Source organism: Melozone crissalis, unplaced genomic scaffold (genome assembly GCF_028551555.1).
Source record: "Melozone crissalis strain CALT ecotype California unplaced genomic scaffold, PUWL_Pcris_2 ptg000057l_1, whole genome shotgun sequence".
NCBI lineage: Eukaryota > Metazoa > Chordata > Aves > Passeriformes > Passerellidae > Melozone > Melozone crissalis.
Genome location: NW_026535835.1, coordinates 9,144,296 through 9,158,605, shown reverse-complemented (window position 1 = coordinate 9,158,605; position 14,310 = coordinate 9,144,296). Strand labels below are relative to the sequence as shown.

Below are 14,310 nucleotides of genomic sequence, written 5' to 3'. Positions count from 1 at the left end.
ATTCCCAGCTCCTGGCAGGGCGGGAAGCTGCAGCAGGATAAAAGGGGAGGCCCTAATCCTGCCATGGCTGACTAATGAGCTGAAAGGGAGAAGCAGGGGCTTGCACAACACGGGCTATTCAGGCTGGGAACGCCCCAGTGGCTGCCAAAGGGCTCCCTCCCTCCTGGAGAGCCCTGAGCAGTGCCAGCAAAGCAGCACAGGCAGGGCTGTGAGCCCAGAGGGACACACAGTCCCTGGAGCCCCCCATCCATGGGGACAGGCTGTCACAAGTTTCCTCTGTGACAGCAGGACACAGCAATGGCACCTCGGGGACGAGGTCATTGTAACAGTTTTATTACAAAGTTCCAATCACCATGTACAGTTTTTACAATGTCACTTTTCAAGGGCTCGGCTGTGCTGCTTGGGTTGTTTTTTTTTTTCTTAGGGTTTGGGAAGGGGTTTTTTTTGGTTATTTTTTTTAAAGAACAGCACCATTAACGTTGAGTTTGGGACACACCTACGAAAAACAGCTCAATCAACTAACACAGAGGGGAGAGGACAATTCATACCAGAGAGAGGGACGAGAGGGGGACAGGGAGAGCACAAGGAAGAGACGAGAGGTGAGGGCAGCCCGGTGGCGATCCTCCTCCTGGCTCAGAGTGGGAGGGACAGAGGGAGTACCCACCCATGGCAGGGGGATGGACCCTGACACAACAGCCAGCGCTGCCTAAGGCTGTCGGTGCTTGGAGTGGGGGGTGGCAAACCCACAAGGGAAGGTCTCACCCCCAGGAGGAAGAGCTTGAGCTTGGCTGTGCTGTGGTCTTTCAGAGGTTGTCAGCAGTTAAGACTTTGTCTTGGCCTTGTCAGGGCACTTTCGTGGGAGAGAAAGAACTGGCCAGGGGCGATGGGGACAGTTTCCTTATTGCTTCCTGGAAGTCATTTAGTCAGCAGGGGTGGTGAGAAAGGAAAGAAGGGAGGGGGAGGAGAAAGAAAAGAGCCCCAAGAACCCCACCCACTGCCTGATGCATACGTTGGGAAGAACACCATGCAAAAAGATTTGCCTGCTAGCTAGTGCCGTGTATAAAATAACGATACTGTAACAGTTCTGGCCTGGTTATTAGAGAATATATCACCATGAAGCACAAGCGAAGTCTCCAAACGCCAACAACTCCCTGCTGAAAGTGCATCTCAAGGAGTTTGCTTAGGAGAAGGATTCACTGCGTAAAACAAGGCACCACAAGAAGGTTGGATACTGGGTCGGGCGTGAGGACACGCTGGAGAATCCACAAGCGGCGGAAGAGAGACCTGGTTTTAAATAACGTCTGTTGGCACAGGGGCCCTTAGATGGGCTCGGGTTTTAGCTTGTCTGCTAGAAAGTCGCTGACAAAGGCTTCCACGATTTCAGGTGTGATCTCCTCCACATCCATCACATACTTGGCCCTGGCTGACATGTCCAGGATGGTGAGCAGGGGTGCAGCCTCGGGCAGGTTGGTGTAATCCCGCAGGGAGTCGGTCATGTCATCCTGGAGGCCAGAAGGAGAAGGACAGAGGAGTCAAGAGCAGAGCCAGGAGACCAGGAGCAGTTTGCTGCTGCCACAGAGTATCCCACAAGGCTGGGCCTTGCACCAGCACTAGCAGGCAACATCCATCTTGGTGCCTGCTCTGCTTGTGGTTTGTGTCAGAACCCAACTGGGTTGGTTTATCCCAGGCTGGAATGGGACACACACTCCTCCAAGCCAGAGGCACTGCTCCCAGACTGACCTGCTGCCCCGGCCACCCCAGAGCCTCTGGGACATCCACAGCTCAAGGAACTGGGGACGAGTGCTGAATGTGGGGACTGCCAGCTCTCTGCCAGCACAGCCACGGCCTCGCTGCTCACCAAGGGTGGTACCAGAGGGACCCAAGAGCACGCCCAGAACCAAACAAAGAACGGGAATGGGATGGAGACTTTGAGCCAACAATGAGACCCCACCAGCAGCTCCCAGGGTGTGGGCACACACAGGAGCAGCAGGCTGCTTGCAGGGGGAGAGGGCTGCTCTCCCCTCACCAGGCAAGGCTCAGCTCTGGGCAAAGGCAATGATTTATCCCTCCCAAGGCTGCGGGATGCAAAGAGCCGGCGCTGGCGCGATTCATCCCCGAGCCCAGGCTGCGCCGCACCCGCAGCGGGGCGTTCCTGCGCGCCCCTTGCGAGGGGCAGGAATGGAATCTGGAATCTGGATTCCATCCACCTGGTTGGCGGCCGGGGCTCTGCAGTGCTGGGGAGCTCCGCTCGCGCCTCCCCTTCCTTTGCAGGGGTTTCTGGCGCAGCTGGACCACGTGGCTGGAAGGGCCAGCAGGGCTGGGCTCGTCGCCTCAACCGCCCCCCACCCAGGTGTCGGGACGCCTCGTCCTTTATTTACAAAGGCACCGAGGAATATTTTTTAATCAATGCAAAATCGGTGCAGACGGTGCTGGGAGAGCGATGGGAGGCGCCTGCTCCGGCCATGGCCGGGCTGCTTTGTGCGTGGGGGCCAGCGGAGCCCCGGGGCCAGCGCTCCCGGCTATTGAGGTGACGGATGAATGGGATGTGCCGGACGCTCCCCATTCTTCGGGCTGGCTGCTGCAGGGCCGTCGGGAGCTGCATGAATAGCAGCAATGTTTCACTACAGCCGGCAAGCCAGGCTCTGGGGGAGGGGGGAAGGTCCCGGACCCTCCCAAAATAGCCCTTTCCAACAAGGGACTTATTCAAGGGTGCGGGGCTGAGCTGGGATGCTCAGAGACCCGTTACGCCGGTGGGAGCGGGAGCGGCTGCACGGAGGGGGCCCAAGGGGCTGTGGGAGGTGGCAGTGGGGGCCTGGCTGGCTGGGGGGGCCCGGGTGTGGCACTGGGGACCCTTTTGTCGCAGGGCGGCTCCGGAGGGCTCCGCGCACGGAGCACTGCAGTGTGACGTGGGCGTGCGGGGACGGAGCAGGCGCAGCCGCTGCCACCTGCCCAGGCCCTGAGCAGGGATGTGGGAGGGGAACTGCAGGCCTGGGGGTGCTGGGAGCTTTTTTGACACAAAACCTTCATTTGCCAGACTGCAGCAAGGCAAAGTGTCTATGCAAGGGAGGCCAGAAGTCCTCCAGTTTTCCCGCTTCCCATTGTCTCCAGCAGATCTTTGACTTGGAGCGCTGAAGCCTGCACATGCCTCAAATACCATCCCAGCCAAGAAAAACACGGTCAGCTCAGAGAAACAGCCAAAATTTCACTAGCTGGGTCAGGCTGAAACTCAAACCTTGCTCCTCTTCCCCTGCCCAGCCACTTTCCTGCCTGCACAGCCTCAGGGTTGAGCAGGCAGCAGCTCCAGCATGGCAGCTCCACTCCCTCCCACTGCCCCACTCTGCCTGTCCCTCTCCCACCTTCAGGCTTTTCTATCTCAGAGCAAACCCTTTGCTAGAAGTAATATCCAGCAAGGAGTGCACAGACTGAGCCAGGCCTCAAGTCTGGCTTTGCTCTGTGCTGCCTGACAGCTGCAGTAGCTCCGTGCCTCAATTTACCCCTGAACAACAACAACAGCAGTACCCAACTCAGCTCAGTCCCTGTACCCTGCAGGACACACCCCTGTGCTCTCCTCTCACTTACCTCACCCGCCACGAAGAAGAGCAACGGTGCCTCCTCCTCTTTGGCTTTGTACTTGGCTATGATTTTTTCAGCTATGGGCTGAATCAGTTGTTTCGCCGCCTCCGACTCCCCGTCGTCCTCTGAATCTGTAGGGCACAGGGTGGTGGAGACAAAACAAAAAGAGGCAGGGCAAAAAAAGGAGGTTAGGATCAAAGGATGCAAAGGGGCCAGGAGCTGGCAGCTCTGTCCCACAGCACCACCAGGCAGGAAGCCGGAGCCCGGATGCGCCGCACGGACTTCAAAGGCACAGAGCTCTGGAGGAACCAGGGAAATGCACTACAGGGAAACACCAAACTAAAGAGCAACTCCTGCTCCCCAAATACTCCACTGCTCACTCCCTGGTGCAGGGACAAACAGGCACAAAAAAGCTGCTTTGTGGTTTGAGAGTGTTTTTGAAGACCAAACAAAGGCGCTGATCTGAGGCTGCTGCCACCCCTGCCCACCACCCACCGTCTCTGTGCCTCAGGATGGCTGAGCTGCAGCTTTACTGCTCCAGTCTCGGCGCTGGGAAGGCAGCTTTGATTTGACAGAGGTAGGGCAGAAAGAGATGGCAGCATCAATCACATGCCAGCCACCACTGCAGTTCAAATAGTGAGCTGGAAAGAGGAGAGTCTGCGTCCTTGGGAAGCGTGGAGATTAAAAGATTCCAATCTGGGGACAACTTTTAGGCATTAAAGGAAGAAGGCAGAAGAGATCCTCTTGTCTCCCCTCATGGTCCCTGATGTAACCACCACAACAGGTCCAGCCCCAGCTGGGACAAGCCATGCCCATACCAGGAAAACTCTCTGCCCTTGCTTCACCCATCCCTGTCCTCCTCTCCAAGCAAAGCAGGAGATTCCAGAGATGCTGCACACTGGATTTCAGGGTCTGTCCTGAGTGCAGGGCAGTGATAAATACACTGACTAGGGGGTGTCTGCAGGGATTGCTCTTCCTACAAACATCAGCTGCTGGCAGTGCTCCAGGCAGCCCTGCACACTCTGGCTAACCCAGCCCTAACCCCTCAGGGGAAGGAGGTGCATCAGTCAGCATTTATTCAGCACCAGCACTTGCTAAGCTGCCCTCTCCTGGGGGTGCTGCTGCCTGTGCAGTGCAGGCACTGCTCTGCTGGGGGGTCTCCCAGCAGGACAAAGCTGGCCAGGAACTCCCATTCCCTGCACCAGCTGCATCTCTGCCCCAGCACATCACTGGTGGGTTTCATCAAGAACCATCCACCCCCAAAAGCAGCGAGCAAGAGCCCCAGCTGTTCCCCTGATGAGCTGTTTGCAGCAAGGTGATAGAAAAACTTTGCTGAGAGCAAGACAAAAATAACTCTTTGCAGAGGCCTGCAGGGCCAGCCCCAATCCATCAGGCTTGGCGTGGCCAGCCGGCCCTTCCCGCGTCAGGAGAGGATTTTTGGCTCTGTGCTCACATCCCCTGCTGGGCTCTGCTGAATAAATAACCAGGGTCAAAAGGAAATCTGAAAGGGAAGAAGGAAAGGAGCGAGGGCCATGTTATCAGAGCTGCAGAGGAGTGTGTGCTGCTCACAAAGGGCACACAGGGAAGCGGGACAGGAGCCCTGCCCTGGGCCAGGCACAGCACAGCAAGGCAAGGGGGGCTGAAGAAGCACACCCCCAAACTCCACACAGCACACAGGGGACAGCTGCACCCCCTCAAGAGCTCAGACCCCTCAATTCCCTTCCTGGGATGCTGTGTCCACCCCAGGGCTCAGCCTGCAGCACAGCTCATCCCAGCCATGCCCTTTCCTGAGTTATTGTGTCCATTGCTGGCAGGGAAGTGATGAAGAATGAGCCATGTACACATGGCCTGTTTCTAATTGCAGGGAAGCTTCATGTGTGGGTTAGCACTGAAAGGACAGGAACTTTGGGGAAAACCTTGCCCTGTCCTGCAGCCAGGGGAATTGGGGGAATCAAGGACCAGCAGAGCATGAAAGACTGCTCTGACTGTCACTGCCCTGTTCAGGTTTGCTGGGGTTTCAAGCACAGATCTCTAATCCCTTGCACACACACTTCCTCTGACTCCTCTGTAACATCACGTGTGCCTCAAGTCCCTGCTCCAGAAAGGCTTTTCCCATCTCCACCACCACCAGCTGTGACAGTGTATTTCCCACACTCCCAACAGCTCATCAGCATTCCTATCCACAGCCACCACCACACCTTTGTTATGACAGCTCCTCTGTGCTGCCAATCGCTGCTCCAGCATCCCAGGGGGGTGTGTGGGAGCTGCAGGAGTCCCATGGGCACAGCAGGCTCTGGTAAACCCCTGTGAGCTGCTGTGGTACAGGAAAGGGGCTAAGGGGCTTCCACAGGCCTTTCTGTGAGCACACAGTGATGGAAAATGGAAATGGAAGTGGATATCCCCTCCCAGGGACCTTGTGTGGGGTATGTGAGAGCTGCAGGAGCCCTGTGGGCACAGCAGGCTCTGGAAAACCCCTGTGAGCTGCTGTGGTACAGGAAAGGGGCTAAGGGGCTTCCACAGGCCTTTCTGCGAGCACACAGTGATGGAAAATGGAAATGGAAGTGATATCCCTTCTTGTCATCACCGTCCCCAGCCCAGCCCAGAGGCCGTCCCCAGCCCCGTGGGCAGCTCTAGCCAAGCTCTCAGGTCACCCAGCCCCCTTCCCCAGCACAGGCTCTGCTGCCAGAGCAGGGATGCTCCATCCATACCTACAAAGAGAACGAGGCAGGGCCCCTCGTTGAGCTGCACGGCGTTGGAGTCCGTCAGCTCCAGCACGGGCTTGGGGTGCCAGGGGAACTCGCGGCACTCGACGTCGTTGAGCACCTCCACCCGGCCCTGCCGCGTGATCACCTCTCCCTTGGCGTCCAGCACAATCAGAGTGGGGATGCCTGCAGTGGGAAAAACAGCCAAACATGAATGGGCAGACACAGGGTGTGGGGAGAAAGGCTTTTCCTATGGCCTCTGGCTGTGGCAGGAGCCCAGCGAGCCTCCTGCCCCGTGCAGCTCACCCAGTGGGGATCTATCACCGGCCAGGGGCTGTGTACAGATCACAAACGGGACGGGGCTGCTGTGGAACTGCCTTGAGCTGTTTTATTTTTCAGCATCAGCCTCATTACATGGTCATGACAATGGGAAGATGCCACCAGCTCACATCCCAGGCAGCAGACAAAGAACTTAATGTTACAACTTACTTTATAAGTTTTTTGACTAATCACACAAAGCAAAAGCACATTGACAGTAGTTCTGCCCAACCACTATAAGCACATGTACCTTTGGTTAAAACAATGCTTGCTTATTTTGAATACAATATCTACTTGTAAGCCTTAAAACACAATGCACAGAGCTCCATTATTAAGCTTCAAACTTCCTAATATCTTGCTAGATAAACTTTTCTGCAGCTTAGAGAGTTATTCTAGACAAGCGTTAATACACAGACCATTGTTCTATTTGTCCTTGCTTTTCTACTTTTTAAATAATTTTTCTGCTGACCAATCTCATGGCTGCTGCTTAGCTCTAATCACAGTTCCACTGCCTCTGAGGCCTGCCCTTTGCAGCTTTCCCAAAACCCTCTGATTTTGTGGATTCCCACAGGGATCAAGCTCCCCGGATCCTGTTTCCATCCTAGCAGAGCACTGTGACTCAGGAGCCAGAGCAGGAAGCTGACAGACAGCTCCGGCATTGCCTGTCTCACCCTGCCAGCTGCAATCTGGTGCCCACGGGTGCAAATCCCACTGTACAACCCTCCTCCTTGCACCACCATCCCAGTGCCCAGATGTGGCTGCCTCTGGAAGAGCCCAATTCCCAGGACCTCACTCCCGAGGCCTGCAGACAGCAGTGGCCAGGAAGCAGGGTGTGTTCCTGCCCAGAAGAACACCGTGTGTTATTGCCCCCACAGCCCTCCAGCACTCTGCACTAATGGCCCAGCCATTTCCACAGCACATCCCTCTGGAGACCAACAAAGCTTGCAGGAATGTCCAGGTCTACAGGAGCCTGGCAGGATGTGGCTCAGGGCATATCCAGTGATGGTCTGGCCCTTGGGAAAAAGCAACATTTTACCCTGATCTATGGGGCTGAAAAGTTTATACATAAAGGAGAAGCTTTGTACAGGAGGTGAGCAGAGTTGCAGCAGAGACACAGCACAGGTCACAAATCAAATGTCACTGCAGTGGGGCAGGTTGGACACCAGCTGGTGACCAGCCCATCTGATAAAGCACCGGCTTTCCTGCCACAAAACAGCCACGGGTGGGTCAGCAGAAGTGGCTCCCGTTGGTGACTTCATCTGGAAAGCAAACCATTCCTCTGTCATCAGGGAGACAAAGAAACATCCCACCAGGAAGGAAGAGGGGACAGCAGGATCAGCCCCCAAGGGACAAATGAAATGACCAACGTTAGTGCCAAGTGCTGCTGTCACTGCTCATCACCTGGGCTTTGCCCTGCTCCCTCTGCAGCATCTCCTTCACCCAGCAGCATCCCTGGCAGGCTGAAACACTCCTGCCCTTCATTCCAAGGTTCATTTTAAAGCTCGTTCCTCAGAAATGCCCTGCAGAGCCCTTCCCTTCACAGCGTGTGTGCCCCTGCCAGGCTGCTGGCACTGTGCACTCCCGTGTTTGCCCAACAGTGGGTTACTCACAAGCCCTCTGAATCGGAGGAGGCGTTTCTCGAGGAAATACTCGGCCATCTGTGTGTCCCAGCCTGCCTGCAGGTCCAGGCAGCGGCCGCATTCCCGGCATTCCAGCCCGGCGCATTCCTGCCTGCGCCGGGGCTGGTGCTAAGCAGCAGTGCAGGAACCCGCCCAATGGCTGAGCTTGCAGATCCTTAGGGTACGCCAAGAAAACCATTTTGTATCACAAAAAGGCTTATTCATTACCTGCTGGTAATTCAGTGTAGCCCCAGGGCAGGGATGGGTTAAACAGACTGGAAGGAATTGGGAAATCTCACGCTAGCCTTGCCCTTAGAGGCACAAAGTGCTACTGACACCAGGAGAAGCACGCAGGATTCTCAGGATCCGGATCTTGGTCCTTTTAGGATTGCCAGCCCCACCCCAAACCGCTCTCCATCCTTTATGCATGAGGGACAGGCTGCCCAGGTCATCAGTCAGCCTGAGCAGCGCTCCCGGCAGAGCTTTCAAACGAGCTTTGCTGATCTGGGGAAATGAAGGGCTCAATTTAGACACAGATCGCTGTGATTCTGCAGCTATCAAGGATTTCATCCACTACTCAAAGCATTCCTTTAGACTTCACCTAATTTCCATATGCAGATTACACCCTCCCCATACCCAGCCATTGAACCTCCGACTGCAAATACAAAATACAGAATATTTTTAAAGATAATTCACATCCTCATCTTCTCAGGTGACCTTTGTGATCACTCCCCTAAAAGACACACCCTGTTTCCATGGGACACAGACCTGCAGGACCAGGGAAACCATCCGTAATGTTATCCACACCTGCTAACCCAAATAATTCCCCCTCCCCGCTCGTCCGAGCCACTATTTGTTATTTTAGTGCCTTTTGGGGGATTTGGTAATTGCCTTAAGTCATAACACCAGAATTTACTTATCAAGAAGAATCAGCGATCAGACACTGCAATGAATATTGTATAAGCTTGGATGAGAATTAGCATAGACAGCCTTGGTTGGATTTTATGCACTAGAAAATGGATTTGGCTCCCACGGGGGCAGCATTTTATGAAAACACAGGGGCCAAATGGTTTGTTACCGAACCAGGCAAGGCATTTACATATTTATACATTAAACCCCAGACCTGATATTGAAATCTCATCTGCATGAAGTCTGTTGGGTGAGCAATCACAATCTAAGTGAAGCAAACCCCACACCAACCAAACCACAGTGCATTTTATTGCTGGGTTTTCACTTTTTCAGAAGAAAGCTCCAGAAATCTCCTGTAGCAGTGATTTCCAGGCTGTGAGGGTGACCTGAGCTAAAGCATGGGGGAAGAGGGAATCAGTTTTTGGAAGGCACTGCAAATCCCAAAGAGACACCACAGAGTCCAGGGGAAATACTGGGGAATTCATGAGATACACAACAACAAGGGGTGATTCCTATCAAAGCACCAAGTTTATCACTGCTCCCCATCCCACTGGAAGGAGAGCTAAGGGCAGAGGATTTCACCCAAGGCAGGACTGGGAGCTGCTGCACAAAGGGGAATTATTTCTAAGCAGCCACACCACAAGCCATGGCTCTTTCTCAGAACAGCCCTGCACCCAGAAGCAATTTACTAGAGGTGGTAGGGCACAGCCTCTGAGTGTGCATGAGTTATGAATAGAGGCATTCAAAGTAAACCCATAATAAAGGCCTATAACTCAACTTGCATTTTATACTGAGTTTTTAAAAGTTGTAGGGGCCAATGCGGGACTAAAACAACAAGAGATTTGACTCTCTTGCTACTTTCCACCACTCAGGAACTTAAAGCAGACAGGGAAGACAAACTCTTGTGTTTTTTCAGTACCCAGCCTTCAAAAAAAGAGAGAAACTTCCTCATGTTGTGCTCACAACCCAAGCACCAGGATGGTAACCTGGACACTCACTAATCATAGGTGCAGCTCCTTTCAGAGAGGGAACATCAGAACCATGGGTGTGGGAAATGCAGATGTGGTTACACAGATCTAATTTTTCATTTGGGTGGAATAACCAGGTGTGGTGATGAGCAGAGCCCACAACATCCAGCTCTGTTTGCGGGAAGCTTTGGTCCCAGCTGGTGTGAAAAGCCTGACTGCAAATAGGCAGGCAGCCCCAAATTTGCATGGAGCTGAGATTCAGGGACAGAGGAGGGGATTGGGGTGCAGAGGAATATTTACATATTACAGCCAATATTTACATTTTCAGGTCACCACACAACAAAGAGAGATACCTTTAAGAAGGCTGGAGTTGGAGGGAAAGCTGTTGTAACTGTTTCCCTGGCTACAGCATGCCTGGTGCTCAAGTATCCATGTCTGGACACCTTATTTACAGAAAGTCCCAGTGAAACTGGCAGCAGTCCTGCAGAGCTGGGCTGAAACCAGCACTGGAGAGGGTTGTGAGTGGGCTGGGAAAAGAGGGATGAATTTGGAAAGCTCTTGCCTCATGGGAAGGTCATTAAGCAGCAAACTGATGGCTGTTTAAAGCAGGCTGATGGTTATTCTTGGGCTAAGGTCAGGGGACAGGGCTGAGTGGCAGCACCTGAGCTCACACCAGAAGGGGAGTTTGGAGAGGACTCCAAGGAGGGATTATTTCTCCTGTCACTCTTCCCAAAAGCCCTGGGCCTCCTTTGGCAAAACTCCTTCTTCCTTGCAGATCACAAGAACATTCTGCCAGCCTGCACCCACCTGGACAACACAAAGCTGAGGAAGGGGAGGTTTAGACCGGCTATCAGGAAAAATTTTTTTCACCCAGAGGGCGGTTGAGCACTGAAGGAGGCTCCCCAGGGGAGTGTTCACAGCACCAAACCTGTCTGAGCTCAAGAAGCATTGGGACAAAGCCTTCAGGCACAAGGCTGGGTTGTTGGGTGTCCTACATAGGGCCAGGAGCTGGATCTATGATCCTGATGGGTCCCTTCCAACGCAGCATATTCTGATTCTATGACACCACACAGAAACAGATGAGCAACAGCCACATTGCAGCAAGATCCTTTAACCATAGGGAGAAACTATTTGTACACACATCAGATCTCACCAACCAGTCACCTGGCACACCTCTGTGCTGCAGTTTGTCCCCTGCAGGAACAAGGTGCCAGCCCCCAGCATGGCTGCTGTGAGCTTTTATCATCTTGGAGACTCTTTGAAGCCACCCAGACACACAGAGTCTCTCCCTGCCCCTGTGAGCAGCCAGGGCTGCTGGAATTCTGGCACTGGCATGTACAGTAAAAGCAAAGCCATGGTTTACATCAAACACTCTCTCCTTTGTAATTCATGTCACTAACATAAACCAGATGCCATCTTCCTCAGCCCCTTCACAGAACACGACCTGCCTTTGCATTACATAAAGCAGCAAGAAAATGAAATTTAAACCTTCAAGAAATAGCAAAAAATAAATAAATCAGTAATTAGACAAAAAACATCCAAGCCAAAAACAGCTTCCAAGTTTCCAGGAAGAATTAGGTTGTTTATGGAAGTCCTGTTTCAACTAACAGCTGCCTGGCAGGTGGTAGGAATGTGAGTTTGTGGAGAGCAGAAACATGAAGCTGCTCTGCCTGGGGCACTGTGCTTTGCTTTGCTGTTTTCTTGGTTTAGTTAAACAAGAGGAGACATTACAAATGCTCAAGAAGAGGAGGGGGGAGAAGGAGATCAGTGCCTCAGTGAGGCCTTTCCTACCTTGGATGCCGTAGAGTCGGTTCAGGCGCGACCGTCTGGCCTCGTCCGCGTAGGGCACGGCCACCCAGGGCATCTCGCTGAAGTACTGCTTGAAGGAGTCCTCTGACCTGTGCCAGGGGAACAGGGCATGGCAGGCACAGCCCTCCACTGGCCAGGCTCCTTCCTCACTAAAAACCTGCCTTGCAAAGCCTTTTATCCCTCCCACCAAAACCCATCCGTTGGGAGAGACTCAGACCTAATTTAAAGCCGCCAGTTCTTCATGAACAACTCCATGGTGTATTTTACCCCAGTAAAATATTAAGAAGTCCACAGTGTATTTTTCCCCAATAAAATATTTCAAATTCTCCAGGGCATCTGAATGTCAGCCCATGGGGACAGCAGCAGTTCAAGCACCCCTCAGAGCCCAGAGCCACAAAGTGAAGCACAGACCTGCTCTGGCTGACCCCACTCTGCAATTCCCCGCTGGGCAGAGGGAAAGGACTCAGGCAGATTTCTGGTGCCAGAGCCAACCTGCTCTGCCTGCACAGGGTGTCAGGGCTGCCTCACCTGTCTGCACTGACGAAGAGGATCTCAAACTTCTGGCCTGCCTCCTTGATTTTCCTGTAGGACTCCACCAGCACCCTCGTGAGGCTTCGGCACGGCGGGCACTGCAAACACAAGCATAAGGAGGAATCGTCTCCTGCTCAGGACCAGCCCCACACCCAGCAGGGCCAGGTGACCCAGTGACCGTGAACTGCTGTCACCTCATCTTTGCTGCAGTGCCTGAAGGTGCCTGGGGTTTATGGTCTGTAAGTTACCAACAAAACCTCTTCCAGTTTTAAAATCTGACCACTTTTTCCCTGAGGATGACAGGCCACTGCAATGCTGATGATCAAAGCATCCTAAATTCCTCTTAAGTTTTTAAATTCTTCAGCACCAGCCAGCCTGAGGTTTTTACTCTCCTTGAGCCCAGTCCAGCTGCTCTGCCCAGCACCTCCTACTCACCCAGTGTGCAGAGAAATAGACCCCGACGTGAGAGCCCTCCAAGGCACTGCTGTCCAGTGTCTGCCCATTGTTCCTTAGCAGAGGCCCAGCAACGACTTCACTGAAGGGTTTTGGCCCCCAGGGGAACTCCAGACCTGGGGAGGGGTCGGGATAGGGGTGGAAAGAAGACAAAATATGGTAACATGTGCATGCAACTTCTACAGATTCAAAACATCCCATCTTGAGGATACAGGGGATCCTGCCTGAGGGACCCTGCTGGGGTTTATTCCCACCCAAGGGGGATGCAGAACACCTCAGCTGTCAGGCACCAGCACAGCCAAGCTCTGCACTGCAGCCAGGGTCACCTCTTTCTCTCACCCAAGTCACAGCACCTTCAGCTTGACAAAGCCTGCCCTGGTTTTGTGCCTGATGAGGCATCTTTTCCTTATCAACAGTGTTTATTTTAGCAAGAGAGGGCAAGGTGGTACGTGCTCAGGAATGCAATCAGAATGTGTCCCTTATGTTGACACTAACCATATATTTTTACACATATCCATCCATATCCATGTCTTTATTTACAAATCTTAGCTTTATATATATGTAAAAGATGGTGTGTTTATATCCATATATCTCTCTATATATCTCACACTAACCCTCTGCACCCCAAAGCAAGCTGTGTGTGTACACAAAAACATGCTCTGAATCATCTGCTGCCAGCTCCCAGAGCAATCAATCCATGTGCTCAGCCAGAGAGGAGGAAACATCACAGATGGCTCAGGCCACAACATGTTCCTGCTGCACAGCTCCTGCCACTGAATTAAAGACTCTGTCAGGATTTACTGCACCAAGAAACAATCAGCTAGTAATAAAAGAAATGGATGGAAAACTACAGCACTTGACTGATGGGTCTGCAGGGTCTGTGAGTAAGGGCACATTTGGGTAGTTGTTTTGGTTTTTTTTTCCAATTTGGCTCATTTGGTTTTTTTCCAAATTGGAGGAAGATGGATTTAACACCAACTCCCAGCACAGCAAACCTCAGCAAGGGAGCATAGTAACATTTTTCTGTTTAATTTCTAAATAATGGGAAATGCATTAACCTGAGTGTGATGTCAGTGATAAAAGCCCCACTCAGTGTTCTGGAAGGATTCTGCTCCCAAGGTATGGAAGGTCTGGGCTCCCATTCTGTCTGTCCATGTGCCTCCATTAGGGAAAAATCCAAACTTCGTGTTTCAGTTAGCCTAACCTTTTCCTCATTAGCACTCCAGACAAAAATCCTAGAGGGAAATTCTTTGTTCTTTTCAGTAAGCAAAACCAAAACGTAAGATCTGGCAGGAATGATGCAGAAAATTTTACGCCGAAAATAGCACAGCGCTTTGAATAGTTAATTATGACAATAGTTCTTTGTTTCCTTTTCCCCCCCAGGCCATTCAGAATGAACTGAGATGAAAAGGCAGCTGTGTGCCCATG

General features: G+C 52.7%; 1 protein-coding gene across 1 annotated transcript in view; it reads right to left on the bottom strand.

The window, feature by feature from the left end:
* Nucleotides 1–415: 415 nt before the first annotated feature.
* Nucleotides 416–14,310, bottom strand: part of NXN (nucleoredoxin) — a 46,966-nt gene continuing 33,071 nt past the window's right edge. The window contains exons 3-8 of the mRNA XM_054287097.1: nucleotides 12,865–12,998; nucleotides 12,427–12,527; nucleotides 11,881–11,987; nucleotides 6,282–6,461; nucleotides 3,580–3,704; nucleotides 416–1,502 (exon numbers count right to left, since the gene is read on the bottom strand). Coding sequence (XP_054143072.1) covers nucleotides 1,320–1,502; nucleotides 3,580–3,704; nucleotides 6,282–6,461; nucleotides 11,881–11,987; nucleotides 12,427–12,527; nucleotides 12,865–12,998 — 830 coding nt within the window. The 3' untranslated portion in view covers nucleotides 416–1,319. The remainder of the gene's footprint in view (nucleotides 1,503–3,579; nucleotides 3,705–6,281; nucleotides 6,462–11,880; nucleotides 11,988–12,426; nucleotides 12,528–12,864; nucleotides 12,999–14,310) is intronic.